This window comes from Cheilinus undulatus, linkage group 1 (assembly GCF_018320785.1).
Source record: "Cheilinus undulatus linkage group 1, ASM1832078v1, whole genome shotgun sequence".
Classification (NCBI taxonomy): Eukaryota; Metazoa; Chordata; class Actinopteri; order Labriformes; family Labridae; genus Cheilinus; species Cheilinus undulatus.
The window spans coordinates 56,326,068-56,350,947 of NC_054865.1; the positions used below are offsets into that span (position 1 = coordinate 56,326,068).

General features: G+C 40.8%; 1 protein-coding gene across 2 annotated transcripts in view; it reads left to right on the forward strand.

The window, feature by feature from the left end:
• The first annotated feature begins 11,825 nt into the window (after positions 1 to 11,825).
• Positions 11,826 to 24,880, forward strand: part of kcnq1.1 (potassium voltage-gated channel, KQT-like subfamily, member 1.1) — a 133,867-nt gene continuing 120,812 nt past the window's right edge. The window contains exon 1 of one of the 2 annotated variants that reach the window (XM_041794230.1): positions 11,826 to 12,493. In XM_041794230.1, coding sequence (XP_041650164.1) covers positions 12,147 to 12,493 — 347 coding nt within the window. In that variant the 5' untranslated portion in view covers positions 11,826 to 12,146. The remainder of the gene's footprint in view (positions 12,494 to 24,880) is intronic. The other variant, XM_041794224.1, reaches the window with a different exon arrangement.

A 24,880-nucleotide genomic window follows, 5' to 3' on the forward strand; every position in this document is an offset into this window, starting at 1 on the left:
TGAGAAGGCAGTAAAATTGCCAGAGTATAAACACAGAGTGTTTTGTATGTTGCACACTTCTTTTGTCAGAATAAAGCCTCCAATCTTCTTGGAAGGCTTTCCACAAGACTGATTGACCACCAGAGTGTTTCTGTGGAACTTTGGATGGCTCGCGGTCTTTGTTCACCCAACAGGTTCTTACTGGAGTTGAGATCAGGACTCTGTGTGGGCCGGTTAAGTTCTGGATTGAAATCATTAAACCATGTCTTCATATTTCTTGCTTTGTGCACTGGGGCACAGTAATGCTGGAATAGAAAAGGGCCTTCCCACACAGTTGGAAGCATAGCATTGTCTAAAATGTATTGGTATGCTGAAGCATTGAGATTGGCCTTCACTGGAGATAACCCTGAAGAACAGCCCCATGCCATTACCCCCCCCCACTGCTCCACATTCTAAAGTTAGTGTGCTTTACATCACTCCATTGGATGCTTGGCATTAGACTGGGTGATGTGAGGCTTGCATGCAGCTACTCAGCCATGAAAAGCCATTCATAAAGCTCCCACTGCACAGCTTTTGTGCTCACATGAATGTCAGTGGAAGTTCAGCTATGGAATCAGCAGAGTGTTGGAGACACACAGTATAAACCTTAGCAGTCGTTAAGCCCGCTCTGTGATTTTACGTGGTCTTCCACTTCATGGCCGAGCTGCTGTTGCTCCTAAACGCTTCCACTTTCTACTAATATCCCTGAGTTGACTGTGGAATATCCAGTAGGGATGAAAATTTTAAGAACCGTCTCATTGCAAAGCATCCATCACACCACCCTGCTTGAAGTCACTGAGCTTTTCAGAACGACCCATTTAGGATCACAAATGTTTGCAGAAGGGAGATTGCATTGAAGGCGTGGCAAAATACTTCTCTAAAAATGTTAACCTGGCACGCCAGATAGATCCATCAGGAAAACGTGTCATACACAGCATTTGGGAAATGGCAGAGGTTTTGAAAAAAAACTCAAGGGGGACTGGATGAACGTTCAGTCTGTCACATCTTTACGGGCCAATCAGAGCAACAAAACACGTGATGTAGCTGCTACCGAGGAGCAAACTCCATAGAGAACTGCATAACACGAACCATGGCGACTGTAGACATGCAAGAACACGACTTTTGTCGTTTTTGAAAAGAAAACAACTCACTGCTGCCCTTTGTTGCCCTTTTGTCTTCTTTTAACAAAGAAATGTCCAGTTCTGATAAAACTGGTGCTTTAGCAGCATCCACACTAAACTCTTCTGCCATTTTGCGCGGGCCTCTTGTTGCTGCTTGCTCATGTCACGACTCCGCCATGCCCAAAAGTACTGCCCCTTGGCGCTGATTGGTCCTGTCACTTTCTGACCAGGCCCAAACGGTTCAGATGGGAGCTTTGCAAGATGGATTCACCAGTGAGAAACATGGAAATGGGTGTATCCATCTGCTTTGCAAGGTTATAAAAATGTTCTTTTTAAAGTCTGACTCTCATAGTTTTGCATAAGCATGCTGTATCTAACAATAGAACACCAAAAACACTTTAGGCAAGGGGTTTTCAACCTTTTCAGCCTGTGACCCCCAAATTAAAGGTGACCGGGGACCCCCACTGTACCTGAAGGTGGTTAAACACAGCCATGCACATTCTAGAATAGTCATTTGCAGACAAGACCGACCAGTAGGGGGGGTGGGAGAGCTTTCTGGAGCCCAACCAAACTGGGGGCCAGCAAAATCATGGTCCACTGTAAAGTTAATTTGTGGTATTTTATATTTAACCTTAATAATAACCACTCTTATAAAAGAAACCATTTTTATTCATTTGTGTAGTAAGTAGCCCTCTTAAAAATCTAAATCCTTCTGTTTAAAACTGAATTGAAACACATTAAAAATGGCTGAAAAGGTTAATAATGGAAAGAAAGGGTGAAATTGGATTTTAAAAGTAGCAGAAATGGGTTAGTAATGCCAAAAAATAGATAAAAGTGGCCAAAAATAACCATAACATGGCAAAAATTGGTTAAAATGGCAAAAACAGGCATATTCAGAGGTGAAAGGGGATTCAAAGGTGGCTGAAATGGCATTAAAGTGGCAAAAATGGGCATATCAAATTGTGAAATGTGGCTTGAAAGTGGTAAAAGGGGTTAATAGTGTCAATTATGTGTCAACAGAGCCAACAACAGGCAAGCAAGGTTTGCAAGATTTGGTTTAGAAGTTGCAAAAACAGGCAGAAAAAAAGTGGTGGAAAGGGTTTAAAATGGACAAAAAATGGGTTTTAAGTTGCAAAAATGTGTTAAAATGATCAAAATTGGTGTTAAGTGGCAAAAGTGTTAAAAAAAAGTGTTCTTAGTTTTTTATGGCATCTGGAAACCCCCTCTCAGTGTCTCGCGACCCCAATGGGGTCCTGACCCAAATGTTGAGAACCCCTGCTTTAGTTTGTTAAAAAAACGTAGGTATTGAGTAGTGAGTATCTCACCGCTAGTGTTTCAGGTATTTAAGTCAAAGTTTTGGTGATAACACTTGTGCCAGTGTGCCAAAGTTCACACCGGGTTCATCACATCATGCATGATAGAGTAATCACAACTGTTACACCCTGGTTTTAAGCAACTGCTAAATAGAATTTTAAAAATCGGACGTTTCTGATTCCAAGTCACATTGAGCCAGAAGTTTTGCAGCCAAAGTTTTGTTTTTCTGGTTCATCCTGAAGTTTGTGTACACTGAGACTCACACAGATGCACCGACTTCGTCGTTGAAGTCGAGGCGTAAGTGGGAACCATTTCTCAGGCTGCATTCAGATGGGCATTTGGGACGGGACAGCCTTGTCATATTTGGTCTGGACGTGCAGACTTCAAACGAGGCGGCCACAGCTGAATTGGGCCACAGTGAATGCAGCGTCGTCGGCTCAGTGAAGCACATGCTGGAGACGTTTCATCATAATTAATTGGGTTGTATTCTAAAATAAGAAACGCTCTTCCATCTTCACACGATATGTGCTGTTGCTTGATCAGCCATGTCTCCGTGAATAGGCTTAGTCACTGATAATTTGTTTATATGACCATCGAGGGATAGCTTCCTCGCCCCTTTATGTGTTTATATTTCTCATAAATATGGAGGACAATACAGACATGCTATGACTAATTTTAACTGACTGGCCTGAACGCTTGGACAGAGCCTGTTTAGAGAGGCTGTCTGTGAGGTACTATGCAGAAACGTTCCAACCTTATATAACTGCAGCTCAATGCACGTCTAAGAGCAACAAATGTATTGGAAGCTGTTTTTACTGCAGCTGGGATTTTAGGATGCCGTGCCTGCATCTCTCTTTCTTTTTCTCCAGTTTTCAATTTTATCAATTAATTACGATGGGATGTTATTGTTTGTTTCCGCAAACCAAATTATGCGTTGTTGCTGCTGTGTCAGCTGTAGCTTGGGAAACCAATCCCTTAATCTCATCTGGATCAACCTGGGTAAATAACAGTTTGTGAAAAAAGCCTGCCTGCTATGCTCCTGCTGAGGATAATGAGCTTCTGCATTTCTTCAGCTTTATGATAATGAATGGCACCAGACTCCAAGGGCTCAGTGACTGCCCACTGGCATCAGCTTCAGCAGAAGGCCTTTTCTCTTTATGAGGGAGTAAACTGTTTCTAAAATGCTGGTTTGACATGGGTAAAAATCACTGCATTACTTGCTCAGAATGAGTTAAAGGGACATTTTTTACTCTTTTAAGACAAGTTGATATCGGCCTCAGAGGTCCCTAAAACATTCCTGTGAAGTTTGTTGCTGAAAAAACACTCCAGTATTGGATTTTTGAGCCCTGCTCAGAACGAGCCGTTTCTGTGTCTGTGGCTTTAAATATAACAGAGCTGTCTGACCCCACCCCTGACCACGCCCCTCTCAGGAAATGGATGTGGTTCTCCTAATCCTCCTCTCAGCTGAGAGGAGTGTGAAACTTTCTTCCAAGCTGGGAGGGCCAACTGAACCTGGGGGCGGGGCTAACTCCCCACATGACGTCATGAGGGGAAATCTGAAAATCTTGTTTCAGCACACATTTTCTGAAAGGTGTGTGTGGGTGGGTGGGTGCGGGGGTTGTGGACAGGCTAGGGGCCAATATTTTTGTTAGAAAAGCCTGAAAAATTTATTTTTGCATAATATGTCCCCTTTAACCTCCTCAGACCTGAGCCGTTTGGAATGCGTTTCTGGTTTCTCCCACTTATTTGAGACGAGTAGGATCTGATAGGTTTAAATGCTCAGCCTTGTCTTTGAACAGGAATTTATTTTTGCAAGAAAATATGTCCAGTAGTGACAAAAATTCTCTAAAATTTCAAAGAAGCTACCTAAATATCTGTGAAAAATAAAACATATTTTTTAAAGTTTCCCATAAAAGTTCCCCCAGATTTCTTCAAATATTTTTCACATTTGTCAGTGGAATTTATTCCACTGAAAAATCAAGTTTAACATTCTAATTTCTCTTGGGAAGAAAAAAAAATCAATTCAAATTCCCAAATTTTACTATGAAAATGCCAGAAAAATACCCCAAACCTCCTAATAAATTTTTATAAGTTTCCCCCCAAAATAAGGAAATTTCAAAGGACATCCTCTTTCCCAACGGCAATCGAATTCCCCAAATCAAACAAATATACTTCCCAAATTCCCTTGAAAATGCAAAAAAAAAAAAAAAAAAAAAAAATTCAAAGCACCCCAATAATTTAGAGTAAATTCCCTAAAACTGCAAATACATTTCCTAAAATTGTATAAAATGTCTGAAAATGTCAAAAAAGTCCCAAAAATAGATATAAAAACTCTCGTGAAAATATAAAAAAAAAAATCCCACAAAAAAAAGAGACAAAAGAAAAACTTGTGAATGAAACTCTCCAAGGACACAAATACTTCCCATGAAAATACCCCAAAATTTTCCAGATATATTTCCCCAAATAACTATGAAAATTCCTGGAAATTTAAATAACAAATTCCTCCAGTATTTTAAGTAAATTACTTCAGCTTTAATGGAAATCCCAGACAATTATTTCAAATATTCTAATAGTTGAAATTATTACTGCATTGTAGGAAAGTCAGAATTTAATATCCTCATATGTGCATGCAGGGTCTTAGCAGGTTAACACATTTAACCCACCATCAACTATAGTTTCCAAAGTACATGGCTGTCAGTTTCCAATCAGTGACATGCAAAATGACACCTTAGAAATCAGTCATTAAAACAATAAAGAAGTTTACATCTATGGCCCCACTTCCAAAAAAGTTGGTACGCTGTGTTAAATGTAAATTAAACAGAATGCATGATTTGCAACTCTCATAAAGCCATATTTTATTTACAGTAGAACATTAACAACATATTAGATCTTTAAACTGACACATTTTATCATTCACTGATCCTCTTCTTTTATCAAAAGTCTGTAAATGTCTGGGGAGTGAGGAAACCAGTTGCTGGGGTTTTAGAAGAGCAATGTTGTCCCATTCTTGTCTGATGTAGGATTCTAGCAGCCCAACAGTTCTATTGGTGAAAGGTATGGACTGTAGGCAGGCCAGCACCCAGACTCTTCTCCTGTGAATCTATAATGTTGGGATGGACAGGTATGTGGTTTAGCATTGTCTTGCTGAACTATGCAAGACCTTCCCTGAAAGAGACCATCCAGTTTGTTATCAGAGTACAGTTGTAAAGCCTGCATCTCTGATGGTGTGGGGTTGCATTAGTGCCTGTAGCATTGGCAGTTTAGACATCTGGAGAGGCACTATCAATACTGAAAAGTATACAAAGGTTTTAGAGTAACATATGCTCCCATCCAGACAACGTCTCTTTCAGGGAAGGCCGTGACTGTCTGAATGAAACAGTGCTAAACCATAATAACCTGACATGCCAGATGGATTTGTTTCACACATCCATCTGGAAAACCTCCCACAGATGGCGTTTAGGAAAGGGCAGTGCCAAAAAGAAAAAACTCGGAGGGTGATTGGGTGAACATTCTGTGTGTCACGTCTTTACGAGCCAATCAGAGCAACAAAACGTGACATAGCCGCGACCGAGGAGTTAACCCCACAGAGAACTGCATAACGTGAACCGTGGCGACTGTAGACTTTTGTTGTTTTGAAAAGAAAACAACTCACTGCTGTTCTTTGTTCTTTTTTAACGAAGAAATGTCAAGTTCTGATAAAACTGGCGCTTTAGCAGCATCCATGCTAATGTCTTCCGCCAACTGCACCGGCCTCTTGTTGCCGCTTTCTTACGTGACGTCAGTACCCGAAAGTACTGCTCCTCAACGCTGATTGGTCCTGTCACTTTCTAACCGGGCCCAAACAGTTCAGATGGGAGCTTTGAAAGATGGATCCACCAGTGAGAAACAAGGAAACGGACAAATCCTTCTGCTTTGCAAGGTTAAAATCCCATACCACACCTGTCACAACAGCATGGCTTCACAGTAGTAAAATCCTGGTGCTGTGCTGGCCTTCCTCCAGTCCAGACCTTTCACCAAAAGAACTATTGAGCAGCTAGAATCCTATATCAGAGATGAATCAGACATTTCTCTCCCAGCCAATGACCTCCTCTCTTCCCAGACGTTTACAGACTGTTGTTAAAAGAAGAGAGACTGCTACACAGTGGTAAACATGACCCTGTCCCTACTATTCTGAGATGTGTTGCTGCCCTCAAATTCAAAATGAGCTAATATTTTCATGAAATGGTAAAATGTCTCGGTTTCAGCATCTGATATGTTATGTCGTGAATAAAACATGGGTTTTTGAGATTTGAGAATCATTGCATTCAGCTTATATTTACATTTTGCACAGTGTCTCAACTCTTTTGGAATTCAGGTTGTAGATGCAAGTGGAGAGGTTAGAAACCACTGTCATAGAATATCCCCACTTCTAGATACCCGGTGGCAGAATGAGGAACTATCCTGAAACTAAAACCAGAGCTATGCTGGCTCGGCCGCCACCCAGATCAACAAGGTCTTTGTTATTAAAGAACCAGGACAACCTGATGACAAGTCTCCTAGAACAAAACCTTCACGGAGTAGGACAGAGAACATGGAAGCGCTGGAATCTGGGAAATAGGTCATAAGCAGAGAATGTGGAAACATCAGGGCTCACAGAGAAACATCTGCTTGCCTTCCAATATCTGTAGAGAGGAAACATGAGAATCTTAGTAAATACCAACGGATGAGAAACATCTGGAGGAAATTTGGAGCAGAACTGAGGGACTAGGGCTTGGGGCTGTGAGGCCTGGGGGGGGGGGGTGGCCCCGGGCGATTCCAGGAACAACATCTGAGATCTCTGTCCGGAAGAGTGCATCCAAGGCCACCCAGTTCTTAATACAGTTCCCTGCATTCTGATCTGATGTCTTACTGAGGAATCTATTCATCATTCAGTACATAACACCGATGTCTCTAATGATGTAGATGTGCCCTTAGCGCAGGGGTCGGGACCCCATTGGGGGTCGCGAGGCACTGAGAGGGGGTCTCCAGTTGCCTTAAAAAAAACTAAGAACATTTTTTGAATATCATTGTTGCCACTTACACCAATTTTTGCCCAATCTTAATCCATTTTCATCACTATTTCCCACCAATTTTACAAATTTTGGCACATTTTTGCAACTTAAAACCCATTTTTTATCAATTTTAAACCTTTTTGCCCACTTTTTTCTGCCTGTTTTTGCCACTTCAAAACCAAATCTTGCCACTCTCTGCCTATTGTTGGCTCTATTGGCTCATTATGGCCACTATCAACCCCTTTGACCACTTTTTAAGCCACATTTCACAATTTGATATGCCCATTTTTGCCAGTTTATGACTTTTTCTGCCTCAGCTAACCCTTTTGTTGCCAGTTTATATCAATTTTCACCAAATTTCCACCTACTTTTGCCACTTTAACCCATTTTTGTCATTTTTAGGTTACTTTTACCTACGCCGATGAAATCGGCAGGGGGTTATGTAAAGGGTTCTGTATCTTTGTTTGTTTCTTTGTTTGTATGTGTACAAGATAACTCGAGAACGGAAAGTTGGATCTTCACCAAACTTTCAGGGAATATTGGGATAGTGACAGGGAAGAATTGATTAGATTTTGGTGATGATCCTCGCACCCATTCAGTTTTTCTCTGACTTCAAATTTTGAACACCTTAGTAATCAATGGGAGCGTGAGTTCCTCGGTGGTGCAGCTTAGGCGTGGGTCTGCCGCCTCAGACGGCCATTCTGGTTTGCCACTTTTATCTAGTTTTTTGCATTTCTAACTCATTGCTGCTACTTTTACAATCTAATTTCACCACCTTTCTCACCATTTTTTGCTTTTATTAACCCATTTTAGCTATTTTTAACATAATTTAATTCTGTTTTTCACAAAAGGATTGCTTTTAAGAGGGCTACTTACTTCACAAATGAATTAAAACTGTGTTTCTTTGATTAGAGTGGTTATTATTTAGGTTAAATATAAAATACCACAGCTTTACTTTATAATGGATCTTGATTTTGCTGGCCCCCAGTTTGGCTGGGCCCCAGAAAGCTCTCCCCTAATGGGCGGCCTTGTCTGCACATGACTGTTCTTGAATGTGCTTGTCTGTGTTCAGCCATCTTTAGATACAGTGGGGGTCCCCGGTCTCTGGAACCTTTAATTTGGGGGTCACGGGCTGAAAAGGTTGAGAACCACTGCCTTAGAGATCAGACACTTCATTTCCTCCACACAGTCAAATGTGGAGCCACATGTGACCTTCAAAATAATTGCTCCTTCTGTGTTAATGTCATTGTCATGTCATTGAACAGGGCGACACGGTGAGAGTTGTGTTTAATATCTACCTGGCAACAGATCCTGTCAACAGGAGGATGCCTCTGGACTCTTATTAAAGTGTGCTGCAGTGAACTTGTTTTCCTCCTCCTTGGACTCGCTGAGCCAAGGTCAGAGCAGAAACAATCCGCGGGGTAACCTTGTCAGACTAAGCTGCACGCGTCCACAGAGTTTTCTTGGATTACAATAACACCTGGGCTGACGGCTTTACTTTCAGACTGTAATAAATCACACACAAGTCAGGGAGCGAACACACTTTACAGGACATATGACCTGTTTTCTTGTTTTAGGGACAGCGTGCATGTAAACCAAAAGACAGGGGAGGGAAAGTCAGGGAGCTGAAGGTGGAAAAGAAGAAATCCTGTATGCCTACAAACAGAGAAGTTGCTACATTTGCAGCACTTGCAGATCCCAGTATTGTATGTACAGAGCTGAGATTGCTTCCCAGCATGTCACAGACGTCACATGATAACTTCTAGCATCCTTCCAGCTGACAGTTTAATGGAGGGAAATGACTTCCTGTCATCTCAGACAATGGAGGCCATTCTTCTGCACAAACACTGCCTGCAGACGCACATTTCTCAGAGGTGCTCAGACTTTATTAAGCTTAATATACCCCGAATTCTACATAAAATAAAAGCAAACAATAAGATCAGTGCACATTGTTAATTCTATTTCATTTTTAGAATAACTGAGAAGGCAGAAATCATCATCAGGATTGTTTTGATTGATACTGAGATCATGATTCTTAAATATACCGCTCTGAATGTCTTTCAAACTATGCAAAACATTTTTGGGGATGCTGTGTGGTGCAGACACAAGCATGTGTCAAATTTAGCAACTATTTTAACGTTTTTGGGTTTTGCTTTTTTTCTTTAGCTGTAATAGGCCGGCCAACAGTTTGCCAGGAACCTGATAAGCCCAGAGAATAGTTCCTCTCCTGTTCTGATTTAGTGAAGGTGTCACTACCTGTATGATGGATCAGCAGCACTGGTGCTAGCATCCTGGCTAACAGCGACCTCATTTTGAAGCTGAAAAGAGTGTCAGGCTATTTTTGGGTTCTGATATGTCAATTATTTATTCAAGTTACTTTTTAACAAAGTTAACCACTCTTTCACCCGTTTTTGCCACTGTGCATACAGGTACTTTTTTGACTTTTCTTGCCAATTGTTGCCTATGTTTTCCACTTCATTTTGCACATTTTGGACACTTTTTGCCCATTTTTGTTGGCACTTTTTTTTTTTTAACCACTTTTTTGCACTTGCCACCCACTTGTGCCACTTCTTTTTGCCACTTTTAGCACTTCCTTTCTACTTGTTGCTTATTTTTGCTCCTGCTTTATGTACTTTTTGACCATTTTTCTATTTTTTTCTACACTCACCGCTTTCTTGCCAGTTTCTTAAAGGCTTTTTCCCATTTTCAACATGTTAACTCTTTATTTGCTGCTGTTCACCCGTATTTTTGCCACTTTTCTTGCCAAACATTGCCTACTTTTGCAACTTCTTCTTGCACATATTTTATTTTTGCAGCTTTTTCTTTTGCCACTTTTTCCCCATTTTTCCACTTCTTACCAATTTTTTGCTTCTTTTTGACACTTTTTTCCTCTTTTTTGCCACTCTAGCTATTTTTTCTCCACTTTTCACTCATTTTCGGTTTCTCTTTTTCATAATTTTCTTTAAAGTCTGAGTTCCTTCACATGAACATGAAGTAAATGGACTCTCTACCAAAATGAAATCCAAACTTATAAATTAATAATTATAAAAAGATAAGTTACGTTAAATAGCGTTTTTATTTTTGAACAATATTACAATGTTTATTATATACACCATTAGACTCATTATGATAATTAAAAAAGCCATATATATATATATATATATATATATATATATATATATATACATAATTATGAATGAGGAATTTCAAACTGAATTCACCTTTTTACACCCAAATTTGAGCCGGCTCACTGGGCTTCTCTCAGAAGTCAGAAATGAATCAAGCGTAACATTCAACCACTAAAACTCATTTTTCTGTTGAGGAATGCAAGTAAATAACTATAATTTGACATATTAGTCAAGAAATATTAATGTGCTTTACTATTTTTCAGTTTTTTTGTAAATCAGTAGATTTGTAAATTCATGGATAACAATAATAATTATATTTTAGCATTACCTCGTGGTCACGTGCTTCAGTTTCTTCATTTCCAGACCAAAAATGGCAAAACAAAAAAGGGAAAATCCAAAAACCAATGTCGGGCTGTTATTTGATTTTTTTTTTGTTTTGTTTTGTTTGTTTGTTTGTTTTTTGTTTTGTTTTGTTTGTTTGTTTGTTTTTTGTTTTTTGTTCAGAAAGACAAAAAAAAAAAACGTTTTTTTGTTTTAGGCTGAAAACGACTAAAGGAAAAAGGGCACCATTTTTTGTTTTTTCGTTTATTGGTTTTGACAGAAAAACGGATTATTCTTTAGTCCCCTGACCTTGACCTTTCTCCCATTTTTTTGAGACTGGTTTCAACCAGAAAAAACATCTGCCAGGAAATACACTGACCCTCAGATGTGCAGCTGGGCCTGAATTCCAATGACACGATCCAAAAGAAGGACATCTATGTTTTCAAATCCCTTCAGTTGCTTGTAAAAAGGCCATGACAAGGAAGCGATTGTGAAGTGAAGCTCCAAGGCTAGAATGAAAGGGGAAATATTCGCCTGTTTGAGGCTACCATGAGGCCCCCATGATCAGGACTGCAGACTCAATTTAAAGGAAAAAGGATGGATGTTCAGGTTACTGGGTGGACAGGAATGCTTTGAAGTAAAAGTGAAATAGCCCCCCTGTTGCATGCATTTTTCCATGTGAATCCAAACCAGCTTCATGCCAACACTCCCATGGTGTGTGAAACATGTGGACAGCAGTAATGTTTGCAAACACGTCAGTATTTACTACTAAACCTCTATCAGCAGGAAAAGAACCGCCTCTGTGTTTTCTGCACATATTTGGGGACAGAGTTCATCAGCTCCAGATTGCTTTCAGGCATTTTTGCCAAACAGTAAAATGTCTGGACAGCTGGCGACTCCCAGCGCACCGCCTGGCGCCCACAGCTCTGCAGGCTGATAAGTGCTGTGACAGAGGTAGGGGCTCAGTCAGGGCTGAGCCTCGCCATACTCTCAACAACCCAGAGAGCCGTAAAGTTAAATGAAAGAAACACCATCCGGGTGATCTAGAGCAGCAGTAACTCAGTTTATGTTACACTTTTATGCGTCCTGGTGCGATCAGGCGCACAGCAGAAGGTGAGCGCACATGGGCGAACATTTGTCCGTTTCACTGACTTATCGAGAAAAATAAGTGTGAAAAAGTTAACCAAGCAGCAGAAGAGCAGCGGGAGAAAACAATGTCTGACTCGGGCTTCTATCACGGGAGCGCGCCGAAGTCCTCTGGCATGGCACGTGGACAGAGACCACCGGATCTGGAGCTGTCGGAAAATGCGTTTTCCTCACCTGATCCAGGAACACCTGCGGGCAGCGACGGCTTTTTTCAGCGAGATAAAATGTCTGAGGAGGGTAACACTCCCACAGAGGTGCCCCACATTCACCTCCACCCGTACGTGTCCCATCCCCGCATGTCCGTCTACAGCACCGGAGCGCGTCCAGCTCTCACCCGAGCCCTCATCCAAGGACGCGTGTATAACTTTCTGGAAAGGCCGTCAGGCTGGAAATGCTTCGTGTATCACTTCGCAGTGTGAGTGTTTTTTATTTTCCTAATCATCCGCATCCATTGGGTATTCAAGGATATAATTGCAACTCTAAGATGCTAATTAAACAGGGAGTTAATTGCGCATGTAGAGCCTCACTACAAAGAACTGTTAATCCAGAGAATTTGAGAAAGATGCTGAACAGAAATCACAGCACAAGCAGGGTCCCTGCAGAAATATTAGAATGGCATTTAAGTCAGGCCATTGCAGATTAAAACATACCACAGCATTCATCACTGACAAGAGAATCAGAGACAAATATGTCCTCCTGGGAGTGCTAAAGGAAAATTATAAAGGCTTTTCATTTGGGGAATGTTTTCCTCAGCTCTGCTGGGTGTTTAATTTGCCAGAACAGTTTGAGTGCAGGAGGAAGAGGAGGGTCTGCTTTGCATTTAAAGAGGCTAAAACAAGTCAACTTTACCAACTCCTGTGACAGTAAAAAAATCAATAAAGGATTGACTGATTGATTGATTGATTGATAGGGCTGGGCAGTTCACCCCTGTTTAAAATGTGTTTGCAATACTATATCAGCAGTAAAGGTTAAATATTTGTATTCTGACTTCTGACCCTCTATGGCAGTGATACTCAACGCAGCTCTGGAGACACATGTGGCTCTTTTATGTCTTAATTTCAAATATTTTTCCCCAGAAAACCTTAAAAAGGGAAACTTTGACCTGAGAAATTATCCATTGCAAGTCTCATTAATATGTTTGTTTCCCACACTTCCACAGTAGGCTGTAATTATCAGACGTAATTTCAACCTTTGTTTTTAAGCTCTTTCCATTGTCCGTGCTTTTTTGACCCTTTCATCCATTTTTTGCCACTTTGATTCAGTTTTTGCTGCTTTTATCCCAGTTTTGCCACTGATATCATGCTTTTTGCAATTGCCGATTTTAGATACCTGTTGTCATTAAATGCTAATAATTTTCTCATTTTTGCTACATTTTTGCTGCTTTTTGCCCATTCTAGTCGCTTTTCACTAACTTTTTGCTACGTTTATGCTGCTTTTTGACCATTTTGGTCACTTTTCACTAACTGTTTGCTATGTTTTTGGCCCTTTTGACCATTTTGGTCTGTTTTCACTAATTTATTGCAATGTTTTTGCTGCTTTTTGACCATTTTGGTCACTTTTCACTCACTTTTTGCTACATTTCTGGTGCTTTTTGACCATTTTGGTCACTTTTCACTTACTTTTTGCTACATTTTTGGTGCTTTTTGACCACTTTCATCTCTTTTCACTAATTTTTTGCTATGTTTTTGGCGCTTTTTGACCACTTTGGTCTCTTTTCACTACATTTTTGCTATGTTTTTGGCGCTTTTTGACCATTTTTGCCACCTATAACTCGTTTTTTGTCCTTTCTCACAAATCACGTGACTTCTCTCAGCCATTCAGTCCACGTCACAGTTAGTGACATCACACCCTCGGACCAATCAGCAGCACCCCAGAGCTTCTCTAACTTCCCTCTTTCCTCAGACAGTGCCAAATAGTTTTTGATGCTCATGGGCATCCAGCACATTCATGGTCTTGGACATCCTCTCTGCCTTCTCTAAATCTTTAGTCCCATTCAAACACACGTCACCGTGACATGCAGTGTTCCTCCTACACCTCAGTAAAAGACCCTGTAAAGTGAAATCCACAGTTTTTGTCTTAACACTCTAGAGATGCTGGAATATGGTTGCTGTAAACATGTGAAAACTCTGAGATCTACATGTGACTGAGTTCGGGATTTAGACCATTAGAACATTTTTCAACTCTTCCTGACTGGGTTTAATGTGATTTATCATTCAGGATGTGGTCTTGACACGAGAACAGAGAACTTCAGCGCTGGTTTAGAGAATTCCTCTGTCAGATCGGCAGTGGTGCGTTTTCATTCTTCTACTCTTCTCAGAATCGTAGATAAAACTAAAGCAGGTTTTTTTCTGGCACAACTTTCCCAACGTTGAAGGAGCAAAGAGGATGAAAATACTCTCAGTATAAAAGCAGGAACAGAAAGCTCCTGCAGCTATTTGGAGAACTTTATTAGACAGTCACTAGAGTGGTTTTGTTCCTCGATGGTGAGTGTGTCTCAGTGGAGTAGAGTACTGTAGAACCAAAGCAGGTTTTTCTGGCACAACTTCACCAACATTCACGGAGCAAGGATGGAAAAAAACTGTAGCACTTAGCAGCACTTCTAGTTTAGAGAGTACTTCTGCAGGAGCTTGTCTGCAACTGAGGATGATCAAAAACAGAAAAATCAGTTTTGGGTGTCTAGGACTTCTTTCCCTGTTTCAGTAGTTACAGACGAGGAAATATAATTTTAAAATGCAAATTTATGAAAAATATAAAAACAAAAATCACATAGACATACAAATTCAGACCCTTTGCAAAATCTCCTAAAATGTAGCTCAGGTTCCTCCCATTTCACTAGATCTTTCTGAGATGATTCTACACCTTGACTGGAGTCCACCTGTGCTAAATTAAACTGATTGGGCATGATTTGGAAAGGTAGACACCTCTCTATAGAAGGCCTCACAGCTGACAGTGATATCAGAGCAGAAACCATGAGGTCAAAGGAGCTGCAGAGATAAGACTGTTGCAAGGCACAGATCTGGGGACTCCTCCCAAGAGTATTGGCCTTCAGAAATCTCACATGGGAGGAGTTTGGCACAACAAGGACTCTTCCAAGAGATGGTCACCGGCCAGACTGGGCAATCAAAGAGAAGGGTCTCAGTGAGAGAGGTGATGGTGACTCTGATTGGTTCCTGGTCACCTCTCCTAAGTCCCTTCAAAGTTAGGGTTTCTGCAAAGAAACTAGCTGTTTCCTCTCTGCAATAGTTTCTTTATAGAAAAGCCTTTTTTCCATGTTTTTGCCACTTATAATCAATTCTTGCTGCCCTTAGCCCATTTTTGCCACTTCATTTTGCCCATTTTTGCCACTTATATCCACTTTTTTCATTGTTATCCAGTTTTTTGCCCATTTTATTCACTTTTCACTCATTGTTTGCAACATATTTGCAGATTTTTGACCATTTTTGCCAAAAGTATCTCATTTCTTGGCACTTCTCACCCATTTTTGCCAACTTTTCTCCCCATTTTTGCCACTTATCACCCAAATTTTGTCATTTTATATCTATTTTCTGCCTTTTTGGCACTTTTTGCCCATTTTGGCAGTCATTCAGTCATGTCATCACCAGGCGGCCTCCACGGCCATTCGCTGTGCGTTTTCTCCTACGGCTTCTACCACCTCTCTACCTCCGCAGTGTTTGTCATTCCCGATCTCCATATTCCTCTATTCCACCCAGCATTGTGAGTATTCTCGCTACAATTCTCTGTCTTTCTCTCTGTTATGCTCTGACTCGTCTCCTCGACTGGGCGTCCATCTTTCAAACTCTATAAACTCCAAAACTTTGAATAGAAACACACCAAAAACATGCTGCTGGGATTGAAGTTACTCATGTCCGTCATCTCCTGGTGTAAAGTGGTAACAGCGCAGACCTCCGCCATTAGCCCTATCTCCCAATAGTACAGAATCCTTTAAAAAAATTCCTGGATCCAGACAGTGATTTTCATATCACTCCCAAAATCTAACCAGTTCTTCCTTATGCCATTTCTGACATTTCCTGAAAATTTAATCAAAATTCGTCCTCAACTTTTTGAGTTATGTTTCTAACAAACTAACTAACAAACAAACAAACCTTGCCGATCACATAACCTCCTTGGTGGAGGTAATAAAAATATGATATGATATGGCGGGCCAGGTGCAACTGTACCACGGGCCAGATTTGGCCCCTAGGCCTTGAGTGTGACACCCCTGGTCTAGAGCATATTCAAAAGATACCAAGGGATGATAATTGGCCCACATTTCCCAGCCTACTGAGGGTGTTTAAGTCCATCAGATGTAGGAGGCTGACTGGTTTTATCAAATGAAACTGAAATAAAAGACAGTTATGAGCATAAATGCTCAGTGTGGGGTCCATTTATCTGCTAAATCCCCTAAATCATGAAGATGTCGCTTTAAGGTTCACCAACCAAATCTGATGTGACGGCTCCGTCAGTTAGCCTGACTATCACTTTTCTGACAAATGAGAAGAAACTGAGGATAAATATCTGTCTTTACGCTACTGATGTTAAACCAAAGGATGCTAAACCCGGTTTTCTCTTCTTGGTGCAGCTCTTGTCAGTCAAGTCGACACAGTCTGGGTGCTCCTGCAGTAGTTCAGGAATGTAGCATATGATCTTCCAGCTCCCCCCTCTCCATTCACGCTGCCTGTTTCCACTTGCTGGCACTGATAGCAGGCAGCTAAACTTGGCAGCATGTGTGAGCTGTGCAGGAAGCAGCGGCCCTGTCTGGCGCTGCCACCCTGTGACCCCGTGGTGTCGGAGGGGACGCAGGGGAATGCAGCCTGTCGCAGCGGGTTAGAGTCTCTGTGACTCAAAGGGAGCGTGAGCCAACACAGTGCGGCTCAAATAGGTTAAAGCATTACCAAGGATAACAGCACGATACACGCAAACGGGGATGCTAGTGGCTACTACGAGGGCAGGAAAATCTTTTAAGTTTTACATCATCTGACTGCACATCAGGTACAACCAGCCAGATTAGGAGGCTCCGAATACAGGCAGCACTGCATGCTGATTCCAAGAAAGCTCACACTGCAGGAAATAACAAACACACCATCAAATACTTCTTACAGCGGGATGCACACTACAAGATAAATGTCCCAGTCTCCTCTTATGACCCAGACAGCAAAGGCTCGATTATCTGATGCTTTAAAGATTATTCCTCTACATTTTCCTGTGGTGTGAGGTGAAGTAAGAGTGATTTTTACCATTCCTGACAGAGTCACATGGAGCAATAGCCATTCAGAAAAGCAGACTGGCTTAAGAGGGAAGCACAACAAACACAGCCATTGCGGTAATGCAAAACATAAAGTTAGAAAAATGTCAGGAAAGGAGTACTAATTTGCCAATTTATTGCAACAACACAAGTGTTTTTGAGAGGAGTTGGACCTAAACTGCCACCACAGTGTACGCACTTTTTGGCTAATAGCTACTTTAAAGTCACATTCGGCCATGCAAATTTGAAATTGAGAGCAAGTTTACAGACTTTTTTTGTGGCAAAGAAGGGTCACAGCAGTGGTGAGCTCAGCTCCAGCTGTGTAGGTATGATGTTTGAACACAGTGTATAAGGGAAAAATGGGACACCTTGCAAATCATCCTAAGATTCATATTCAGTCCTTCTTGTTGATGAATTGTGAGGTGGAAACACATGCACACGTACTCTAATTGGCATAGAGAAATGCCCCTTCAATGCCCATATAAAGGCAGGAAACTACAGGGCAGTGTGCAAAAACAGAAGGCATTTAGACATCAGCAAAGTCCAAATTAAAGACCCTGTAAAGTGAAATCCATAATTTGTGTCTTAATACTCTAGATATGTTGGAATCTGGTTTCTGTAAACGTGAAAACACTGAGATCTACTGAATCCTGGATTTAGACATTAAGACAGGTTTTTAACCTCTTTCCTGTCATGGTTAAATGTGGGCGGGGCCAATATGTGGGCTCATGATGTCACCAGTCCACAGTGGGGAATGACTCCGCCCCTCTAACACTCCAATCTAAAATCACCAAATCTATCAGCCACAGTGGTCTATGGCATTGATTCTAAACCTTGGGGTTGGGACCCCCTTCGGGGTCGCGAGACACTAAGAGGGGTTCTCAAGATGCCCTAAAAAACTAAGAATATATTTTTTTAATACACATTTTTTTTGCCATTTAACACATATTTTTGCCAGTTTTAAACTCTTTCCACCACTTTTTTCTGCCTGTTTCTAAACCAATTCTTGCCACTTAAGCTTAATGTTGCCTCTGTTGACCCATTATTGCCGCTATTAAACCCATTTGCACCCAGTTTTTCCCATTTTAACCACATTTTGATATGCCCAATTTTGGTAATTTGACCAATTTCTGCCAATATCTGCCTATTTTTTTTTCCTTTCTCAGTTAACCCTTTATTCCAGTTTATATCAATTTTCCATCCCATTTAATCAAAATTTCCTCAAATTTTTTGCTAATTTACCACCTTTTTACCACTATTTATACTTATATACGTATACTTTATACAAATTTTTGCAATTTTTAGCTCATTTTTGCCACTTCTAACTCATTTCTGTGACTTTTCAAATCCAGCTTCACCACCATTTTTGCCATTATTAACCCATTTTACCAATTTTTAAAAAGATTTTCATTATTTCTCTGACTAAAAGGATTTACATTTTTAAGACAGATAAATTAAGCTATTTGTTTCTTTGAAAAGAGTGGTTATTATTCAGGTTAAACATAAAATATGGGTATAACATCTTAACCAGTAGTGGACATTAAAGGGGATATATTATGCAAAAATCACTTTTTATGGCTTTTCTAAAAAAACAAAAAAAAAAAAAAAAAAAAAAACGTGCCCCTGGTCTGCCCACTATCCCCTCAAGTACCAGAAAAATCCATTCCCTCCCCCCCTCTTTCTTCACCTTTCAGAAAATGTGTGCTATTTACAGTATGTATTTTGGCCAGCTTGCATTATGCTGTCCTAGTTCATTTTAAGGGGCTTATTACTACAAGAGTAGCTGAGACCGAATATGCTCCTGCTGTGATCTGGATAAACAGTATTCTGGAGCCAGAGGGGGGAGTTTGTACCTGGGTCATCGCACAACGCAAGTAAAAGCACACAATCGTTACATTCACTAAGCACTACTCTGACCTTTTTGTCCCAACATGAGAATTTCACTTTATTATTAAGGTACAGATCACATTCAACCTCTGTCCAGTCATTTCCCTCCAAACATTTCTGTGGTTCATTGGTTTGTTGGATGATGAGTGAGTGATTTCAGCTTGTAAATAGTTGGAGCGTGACGCTACTTATGGGATCTTAAACTACAAACATGCCAACATGATGATGGCTTGTGCAGGAATAATGACTACTGCTTTTTTAACAGTGTTTTTACTGGCTTACTGTGCACATGCACAGGATCAAAGTTGAAGACATGTTTATTTGTAGAGCAGCGTTAGAGTTAGAACAAAGCATTGCAACAACATAAGCACTGAAAGACCTGAAATCAAGCAGGCATGAGTTTAAGACACATTATAATATGAGATCTGCAACAAACAAGAGAATAACACAAATGCAGTACTATCAAAAGTCCCCAACTACAGTCTCACCTTCCTCACTACACCATGTCCCAAATTATTATGCAAATTAGATTTTAGTGTCATAAACATTCAATTTTTTGTTTTTCAGTTAAACTCATGGATGGTGTTGTGTCTCAAGGCTCTTGGATCACTGAAATCAATCTCAGACACCTGTGATCATTAGTTTGCCAGGTGAGCCCAATTAAAGGAAAACTACTTAAGGAGGACATTCCACATTATTAAGCAGGCCACAGGTTTCAGCAACATGGGAAAGAAAAAGGATCTCTGCTGCTGAAAAGCCTTAAACAGCGCAAAGCCCTGGACAAGGTATGAAAACATTAGATATTTCAGGAAAACTTAAGCGTGATCATCGTACTGTGAAGAAATTTGTGGCTGATTCAGAGCACAGACGGGTTCGTGCAGATAAAGGCATAATGAGGAAGGTTTCTGCCAGACAAGTTCATCAGATTAAGAGAGCAGATGCTAAAATGCCATTACAAAGCAGCAAACAGGTATTTGAAGCTGCTGGTGCCTCTGGAGTCCCACCAACCTCAAGGTGTAGGATCCTCCAGAGGCTTGCAGTCGTGCATAAACCTACTATTCAGCCCCCCCTAACCAATGCTCACAAGCAGAAACGGTTGCAGTGGGCCCAGAAATACATGAAGACTCATTTTCAAACAGTCTTGTTGACTGATGAGTGCCGTGCAACCTGGGATGGTCCAGATGGAGGAGTACTGGATGGTTGGTGGATGGCCACCATGTCCCAACAAGGCTGTGACATCAGCAAGGAGGGGGCGGAGTCATGTTTTGGGCCAGATTCATGAGGAGAGAGCTGTTAGGCCCCTTTAGGGTCCCTGAAGGTGTGAAAATGACCTCGGCAAAGTATATAGAGTTTCTGACTGACCACTTTCTTCCATGGTACAAAAAGAAGAACCGTGCCTTCTGTAGAAAAATTATCTCCATGCATGACAATGCACCATCTCATGCTGCAAAGAATCCCTCTGTGTCATTGGCTGCTATGGGCATAAAAGGAAAGAATCTCATGGTATGGCCCCCATCCTCCCCTGACCTCAATCCTATTGAGAACCTTTGGAGCATCCTCAAGCTAAAGATCTATGAGGGTGGATGCAAGAATAGTGAAGGTGATATCAAAGAAGGGCTCCTATGTTAACATGGAACTTGGCCTGTTAAGATGTTTTTGATTGAAATAGCTTTGATTTCAGTAAATATGACCTCCTAATGCTGCAGATTCAACAAATGACAATTTTCAGTTCTTTACAACCTATAAAATGTTTTGAAACAGAGTTTTTGATTTTTGAAAAAAAAAAAGTTTTCATTGGGAGGTGTGTTCAATAAAATTAGAATTATGCTCTAACAAGTTGATGACTTGAAAATGACACTATCATTTGCATCGACTTTTCAGGAAAGTCAGAGAAAAATATCATATGCATAATAATTTGGAACATGGTGTAGATAGTCCTGAGGATTTAGGCTCACAGCTTGCTCTGTCTGTTCTGGTAGAAGCCCTTTAGTTGCTCTGTATATCCCCCCGTCAGAATGCTGTGGTGGTGAAATCCACGTGCCATCTTTAAATTCTTTAACATTTAGGAAACTGCCATTAAGATGCTTCCATTCATTTGTATTTGGTGAGCTTTAATTAGTTTCTGTGATTTTGTTTTCCTCTGCAAAAATGAGTAAATTGAAATTCTTTGAGCCTTTGAAAAATTAATTAAAAGATCACGAAAATGATGCATAAATATCATAATAGTAAACCATTAAAATTCATTAGGAAAGCAACAATACGTCAAACTAGAGGTCTAAAGGAGACGAAACAAGATTAATTGAATTAAAAATGATAAAAGTAGATAATTAATGGCTAGACTCATTGGAAGGCATATGTAAATAAGACTGCTTTAAGTTCTGTTCAGCTAAAACTAATCCTTACTCTTCAAGCAGGAGTTTGCAGCAGATAGTGAGGTACATCCCACCGAGCATTCAGCTGCTCAACGAGCCTGGATGACACAGATTGAACTTGGCTCTCTGCACCTCATTGAGCTTGCCAGTTGACAAGTGCATGTAACATTTATTTTTAATGATTTAGTTTCATGTTTATGTGAGCTCTCTTGTCTGTTTGTTGTTTTTGTCATTTCTGATTTTAGCCTCTTAGTGCCAATGAAAATTCCCCTCAGGGCAGTCAGGCTTTCATGTAACTACATTCACTGAATTATAAGTGAATGGAAAACATAAGGAGGGATGGGGATTGGTCATTATTATTGATATAAATATGACATTTAAACACATCATGACATCTTACTTATTCTTGCACAATAGTCGTTTTTACAGAGCTGACCTTGAATGCATCATAATATAAGTTCCCTGGTTAAGGATGCTAAATAACTTCTGTCCTTGCATTTTCACCTTGAATTTGCACATTTGATTAGCATTTCTTGACTAACTTGATTTAAAGTCTGGAGCACTTTTCAGTGCTGATCTGAGCGAATGAGGAGGAAAATTGTTCTGCAGCAGTAAAAGCCAGCGTTATGACTGCACACTACTTCAGTGACTTTAAGCGTGGCACTATGATGGATGTTATCTTTGCAGTAAGATGGTTTGTGAAAGTCCTTGCTGGACAGTCAGCCTTCAGTGATATTATGAGACAGTGGAAGTGTTTCGGAACAACAGCAATGCTATGCTTCCAACTTTGTGGCAACAGTTTGAAAAAGGCCCTTTTTGCAGCATGACTGTGCCCCAGTGCAGAAGATAAGAACTATAAAGACTAGGGCTGGGCAATTGATGGAAAATTAGATTAAATTGCAATATAGCCTGCTGCAGTTTTCAAATCGCAAAAGGTGCAATAGTTGTTTTTCCTGAAATTTGTGTCAAAACAGCAGGTTTAATTTCATTTTTTGCAGCAGATGTTATGCATGACATATCATGCAATCATTCAGATTCGATGTTTTTAGAATAGTCTACAAAAACTATTCTACCTTTTTCATTTTTGTTCTTGTTTCTTACTAAATATAAGAATGACAAAAACCCTTCAATGCAACAATTCATATCCAATTTGCAGTACGAGTCAAAATCATCAGATCTAGACACTTTTAGGGTGCTTTCACACTAGGGGCCTGGTCCCAGATCCGAGTGAGCCCAAAGTCTGGCTCGTTTTGGTAGTGTGAATGCAAACAAACTGCGCCTGAGCACTGGGTCAGGGCCCACTTGGGGAGGTGGTCTCGGGCGCGATTCAATTGCACTCTGGCTCAGTTCAGATGAGATGTGAATGCATCCGCACTCGGATACGGGACAGAGCGCCGTATCAGCTTTTTGACGTCATTGTAAAAACTAAACTTCTTTCTGAAGTGCGGCAGTTTGTTCACATTTTTCCTCTATAAGAGCAGAAATCATTAGAATCCAGTCAATAAACGGTCTCCTGTGACTCGTCTTACAGATGAACACAAGTTGGAGTCAGTGAGAGGAGGTGCAAAGGCAATAGAAGTCTCCTGTCACCTCAAAAACCGCTGTATCTGCTCAGCCCGAGCCCATTTAATCCTCTGAGCTGTAGTAGATGTGCAGATATGAAGAGTTTAAGATGCTGGCATCTTAAAAGTGATTTTAAATCATCCGTGGCTGCAGGATGGACTTTTTTTTTTTTGCAACACAAACACAAACAATCTTCGCTCAGGTCATGACCTGAGTGGTTGCTATGGTAGTTTCTTCTTCTTTTTCCTCCTTTGGCAGGGTTGTAAACCAGCTACGTGCATACCACCACCTGCTGTTTCAGACCGAGTAAATACGCAGGTGGGCCCAGGCATGGATCGATGATGCTAGTGTGAAAGCAAGCCAGCGGGGGAAGAGGACCGCGGTGAGGTTCGAAACAACTAGGCCTAAGGTGAAAGCACCCTCAAAAAATTGTTCAACCCTTGTGCAGGTATAAAAGAAAGTTAAGGAATAATCCCATATCAAATTGCAATTGCAATATTGGGGGGAAAAAAAAATCATAATTTGATTGTTTTCTAAAATCATTCAGCCCTAATGAAGACATGGTTTGATGAGCCCTGACCTCAACCCCATCAAGCAGCTCTCATAAATGCTTAACTGAATGAATGGGCACAGATTGGCACATAGTGAGCTGGCCGAATACTTTTGTCCACATAGTGTATTCACCTGGTTTAAAAGTCGTATGTCAGAGCTGACATGTTGCAGAAAACGTCCAAATCAGCGATAAATCTCCCTGAGTTCCACATGCAGCTCACAGAGTGCAACAGAGATGCAGTTACTAAGGAAAAAAACAGAAATGGCAGACCAAGCAACAGACTCTGCTGTACAATATTATAATGAGAAAACTTGCCTTTATTTCATTGCAGCACATTCCCAGTGAGAGGAGAATTACATCCTGATGAATGCATGTTGGACCCTGGAATCACAAAAACAAAAACATTGTAAAATAAAACATGTGCTTTTAGGCGGAGGAATGCATTATATGATGATTTATGAAGTCACATACTTGTTAGTGAACAGCAGGGGCAGAGGTTATTCATGATGAATCACCACTCTTGTACGCTAAGGGACCCGTTGGCGTATGTGTACATGGCGTTGTTATGGTACAGCCGGTGCAGAGCCTTCAAATACATTCTCTTTGTATTGGGCCCTCTCTGCTGTGACTTCCAGGCAGTTTTAAAAACAGTGGGATAAGTTGTTAGGCTCCTGATTTCTGTTGACTAGTTGTAGTAACTGGCATCTTTGGGTGTTGCTGTCTGAAACTCATTTGAGTTTTTTATGTGCTTCCCAAGGCTGAAGTTTCCCCACACAGGTGGTCTCAAGCTCAGGGTGGGTCATGAAACGTGCCATATTACTCTCGTCTGTTTTGCCACGTCTACTTCTTCTTCGTTGGTTGTTCAATCATGATTAGCCAACATTTATGAGCATCATTGCCACCAAGATAGTGTGCGGATACTGCCATGTGTGATCGCCTTTTTCCTCTGCTCAGATGCTCTTGTCATATGACTGCATGCACAAAAATGTAACATCTCAACAGTGACTATTCAAACGCAGTTACAGGCCTACAACTCAGTGTTAGGCTATAAAGACGAATTATAGCAGCCAAAGTTATTTTTTAATCCAGGCTGGTGACATTCCCATAGACTAGAAAAATTGGCATCCTGCCAGCTTCAAGTGGACTCTCGAGGAATGGCAGTTTTTCATGCTTCTTCATCCAACT